The sequence below is a fragment of the Myotis davidii genome, unplaced genomic scaffold (assembly GCF_000327345.1).
Source record: "Myotis davidii unplaced genomic scaffold, ASM32734v1 scaffold1107, whole genome shotgun sequence".
In the NCBI taxonomy this organism is placed as follows: Eukaryota; Metazoa; Chordata; class Mammalia; order Chiroptera; family Vespertilionidae; genus Myotis; species Myotis davidii.
In genome coordinates, this window is record NW_006300016.1 from 505,280 (window position 1) to 510,748 (window position 5,469).

A 5,469-nucleotide genomic window follows, 5' to 3' on the forward strand; every position below is an offset into this window, starting at 1 on the left:
ATCTTTCTTCTATCATTGACAGTCCCTCTAGGTTGTGGGCTGCTTGCCTGTGTTCCTGAGAAGCATCTACGGTACCAGTCTATAGAGTGTGTTTTCTTTAGTGAATTACCGGTATGTTTACCGGTAATAAACTTGCACTGTTTTATGTATATGTTTGATTACATACAGCCTTGTGACAGTTTTCCTGCATGTCATAAGCATTTGAATATAAATTAAAATGTTAAAATCAAATCTGATATTGTTTTACCTTTTATTTGGTGTGTGGAAGGTGTGCGGAAGAGGGGGTAGTCTTATACGGCGAGTATATAACAAACTCTGTATTTTGAGTGGAAATGTTAGGGGGTCGTCTTATACGCCCAGTCATCTTATATGCCGGCAAATACGGTAATAGAAGAGGAATTGGTCAAGTCTTTCATAAATTAATGACACACTTGAACATTTTATTTAATCACTTCATGTTGCTCCATCTTTACTTTCTTAAGAGCAACATTTCACAGTCCATTTAACTTTAAGGGCTTTAAAAGTTTACCAAAAAAGAATCTAATTTATTATTCTGATATCTCAAAGTTTAATTCTTAACCAATCCTAGTGTGGAGAAAGTGGAAAGCAAATTTTATCAGAGGGTAATAGCAAATGCTATGGAGGCAGATAGATCTGAATATAAATTCCAACTAGGTCACTTACTGCATGTGTAAACCTGTATTAGTTCATTAACCAATCAAATCTCCCATATCCTCACCCATCAGTTGAGTTATTAGTATATACCTATAGAGTTGTTGTAAGGATTAAATTAAACAATGCATGAACAACACTTAGTATCATGCCTGACACTGTAATTACTCAATTAGTGATACCTATTATTAATGTAAAGTCTGCATCACTAAATAGCTGGTCTTTTACCTGTCAGGAAAAAATACACATGGGATGACTATGTGGGCAAAATTTATATTAGTAAATCTGTCAAGCACAAAATATTGAGAGCAGTAGGACACAGCTTATTTCAAGCCTGGAGCAATGGAAATACCATAATATTGTTAGCACAAAAGTCTTAGATTGCTAATTAATTCTAGATAGCAACACAGTTTTTAGCAAAGTCTTAATTTATGCTAGAGAAGTGGCTCCAAAAAAATCATAACATAATTTAGTTAACTAAGTATTGCATACAAAATCAGGTTTTACTAACATAGTATACATATCCAACTACTCTACATACACATATGCCAACCAATTTAGAACCCTCAAAATAAAACTCATATTCAAGGGAAATCATTACATGTGCAACACATTTTAGTGTCATCGTGTTTCCTTCATCAACTTGAAGAATAAATTCTCCATTCTCTGGAGCACTGAAACTCGGCAGCCATGTTACTTCACATTCCAATGAGGAGTATGGTACAATAATGCCTACAGAGGATTTAGAAAAGAATAAGACAGTTCCACATTTTAAATATATATATTTCCATATCCAAAATAAGGGCTTGCATACAAATATAACAACATCATATAACAAATTATTTAAATTAAACTCAAAATATAGGAAAATACTAAGTGAGCGATTATCAAATTAGTATAGACTTATAGTTTGATTAAAATCTAAAATACATATCTTATTTTTCAATTTTAAAAGGCAGATGAAAATATTTGACAAAAAGCATGCCAATATTTCCAAAAAATATAAATTTATCAATGAAACAAGCACTCTAGGATTAGAGATGGCTTTATTTATTTTGTTTCTGTTTTTGTTTTAATCCTCACCCAAGGATAATTTTCCCATTGATTTTTAGAGAGAGTATAAGAGAGAAGGAAAGACAGAGAGAAACATCGATGTGAGAGAAATTCATCAATTGGTTGCCTCATGCATGAGCCCTGACTAGGGCCCAGTCAGGGGAGGAGCCTGCAACCTAGGTAGGTGCCCTTGACTGGAATCGAACCAAGTACCCTTCAGTCCACAGGCTGATGCTCTACCCACTCAACCAAACCAGCTAGAGCTAGAAATGGCTTTATACATACACAGTCAAAAACCGTTTGTGATCCCTGAACAAGTGTCCCCTCCATGTTTCCCAATATTCTGAAATACTTATTAACATCAGACTATTATTCAGTTTTTAGAGGAAGGAATCACCGCATGTTCACAACCCTAGAAATGTAACTTCTGATATAACTATGATTAATCAACACATTTCTATAATTCAAATGTACTGAGAACCCAGGTGGCATCAGGCACATTTAGAGTGAGCTGCTTTATCTGTTTAAATGCATCATCTCCTTTAAAGTAAGAAAATAATACTTTATGGAAAGAATGACTCAGAAGTTCTCTCTTAATGAAGAAAGGATCACCTGAGATTCAAAGGCAATGGACAATAAACGGAGAGAGATGTGTGATCGCCACAATCTTTGCTTGGGGTGAGGTTGACTCTCATATGGTGGTAGTTTCCTCAATCCTGAAAAAGATATAGTGCCTACCTCCTATGACTATGAAGGGAGCTAACAAGACATGTAAAGGAATTAACATGGTGCATGATACCTAGAGAACACTCAGTGTCAGATATTATTAATACTCTTGAATGCCAATACAGTAATTTATAAAAAGAATAGAAACTGGACACAGAAGAGCTAACAGTCTAGTGGGAGTCCACTGGGATTAGACTTCTCTATAAGTAACAAAAAAAGTCCTGCTACAGTGGGTTAGGAAGATAGGGGTTTGTTTGTCTTATGAAATTAGACATCCACAAACAGGTAGTTCAGGGCTGCCTTAACAGATTGACAAGGCCTTCAAGGAGCAATGCTTTTTCTAGCTTCCCACACTACCATTCCTTACTGTGTGGCCTTCCTCGATGTAGAAAGATGGCATAGTGATTAAAACAGCACAATTTGTAGGGTCAGACTCCCTGATTCAAGTTTCAGCTCGAGACCTTGGACAATTTACTTAACCTACGTAACAGTTTCCTCAGACATAAAATAGGGATAACTGTATCTAACGCAGAGAATTTTTATAGGGGATTAAATAAGCTAAGATATGTAGAAGTACTTCAGTGTCTGGCACAAAGAAGGTTGGAAATAAAAGACAATTCTGTCCATGTCTCATTGGCAAGAAGCTTGGGAAAAGAGATTTTTAGATAAGAACACTGCTTCACCAAACAAAATGAGGATCCTGTTAGTAAAGGGAATATATATCAGGTACGGGCTTAGCAACATCTACCACAATAGGAGATGTATTGAAACAAATAATTGTAGAGGGGAGTCTAAATTGGCCTTAGAAAGTGGAGAAAACCCCATTAAAAGAGATGGCTTGAGTTACAACTCAAGGATGACTAGAGGAGGACAAAGCTGAGGGAAGTGTCAAAGGCAAGTGACAGTGCTAGAAGAGAGAGGTGTGTGGAGAAGATTGTGATGGGAAGTAACATGGACAGAGAAGATTCAATGCTATATATAAAGGCACTTGAAGAGGGAACAGGGGACATTAATTGGATGGTTAGACTGAGCAAGATGGGATTGGAAGGGCAGATATTACAAATGGCCAAGGAGGGAGATAATTGAGAAAGATAGTGAACTGATTCAAGTCAAGTCTAAAAACTGAGCAGACTCAAGGGTTCAGTAAAGTTAAAGACAACATAGAAGAAAACAAAACTAGCAGAAACATGAATACCTAATGGAAACATCGTAATGGAAGCTAATTCCATCTTTAAAAACATCAACCCACCCTTACACTTTTCCTTTACAATATCCACTAACCAAACAAAATCCAAAATATATCACAGGAAGAAAGGACAATCACAACATAACATTTAATTCAGGACTATTTTAGTTTACAAAAATATAGGGAGGGATATGATTAAATGTATTATCTGAGATGCAAAACCAATATAGCAAAAGGAACATAAGAAAAATGATAAAAATGCATTTTCTATTTACACAAAGAAGCAAAAACAAAATTGAGTAATTATGACATTTATTCTGAACATCAAAAGAAAATGATATAAAAAAAACTATATATAGCCGAAACCGGTTTGGCTCAGTGGATAGAGCGTCAGCCTGCGGACTGAAAGGTCCCAGGTTCAATTCCGGTCAAGGGCATGTACCTGGGTTGCGGGCACATCCCCAATAGGAGATGTGCAGGAGGCGGCTGATCGATGTTTCTCTCCCATCGATGTTTCTAACTCTCCATCTCTCTCCCTTCCTCTCTGTAAAAAATCAATAAAATATATTTTTTTAAAAAAACTATATATAAACTATGTATACTTTCTTTAATGTTCTCTGAAATAGATTTGAGTACTGTATCAATTGTGTTCTAAAAAGATCTAAAGTATCTGGCCAGTGGTGCTCAATGGTGGAACATTGACCCATGAACCAGGTCACAGTTCAATTCCCAGTCAGGGCACATGCCCAGGTTGCGGGCTCAATCCCCAGTAGGAATCGAACAAGAGGCAGCCAATCTCTGATTCACTGTCATCATTAATCTCTCTCTCTCTCTCTCTCTCTCTCTCTCTCTCTCTCTCACTCTCTCTCCCTCTCTCTCCTCCCCCTTCCTCTCTCTAAATAAATAAAAAATAAAAAGATCAAAAGTACTTAAGGACTAATGAGAGTACTCATATAAACATTGTATTTGAAATTAAAGTCCATTGTGTTCTTGTGCTTTGATTAAAAAATTCTAAAAACAACCCAAAGAAAATAAAAGTAAATACTAAAATATCCCCTGTAAAAATAAGAACTAAAGATCATGAGAAGTATAACTGGTGTTCCAGTTTATAATATTGCAATTCCACCTCTATTTTGACAAATTCAGCATCATCACTGCATTTCCATGGCAGCCACTGGGGTGAAGCCCAGCCCATTCAGCCATAGTTAGAATAAAAGAAACACAAGGAAAAGTGCCAAACCTATAAACTAGGATGCAGATTATATAACTAGTACTACTAGATACCTGTTTAAAAAAAATATTGGAGATTTACCTAGAATCTCTGAAATGTATAGAAATAGTTTCTCTTTCTTCTGATTATTCATTTAGCTTTTCTCTATATTGGAGCAGGATCCAATATTATCAGTATTAATAACAAAAAAAAGAGCTGGGTCAAGTGAATCTGCTAAATAATAATGGAAATATACCTGGAATGTTTAATAAATAACCTGGATTGTGCTAAATCAATCCAGGCTAGTAAAAAGATTAAATATGGCTATATCAATGATCTCCAACCCGAATGAAGGAAAAGTCCTACTCTTTAAGTTTGTCAACATCTCAGCCTATATCTGCACTAAAATTGAACACTTAAGTTGTTCATAACACTCCCTGTTACAAACACTGGTAGAGTTATATAAAAGTAATGATTTGGAAATAACTAATACAGGAATATACACCTAACACAAGATTTCTATAAACTAGAATTCCTCTGTGATCTGATATGTACTCTATTTTGATCACAAATGAAGACTATTCCTAAATTAGAGATAAAGAGGGAGGGAGGAGAAAGAGGA

General features: G+C 35.6%; 1 protein-coding gene across 1 annotated transcript in view; it reads right to left on the reverse strand.

Moving 5' to 3' along the window:
* The window catches only part of CFAP47 (cilia and flagella associated protein 47), a 458,234-nt gene that overhangs the window by 381,480 nt on the left and 71,285 nt on the right, over positions 1 to 5,469 (reverse strand). Inside the window, 1 exon segment of the mRNA XM_015571970.1 lies at positions 1,274 to 1,404. Within this exon segment, the coding sequence (XP_015427456.1) occupies positions 1,274 to 1,404 (131 nt within the window).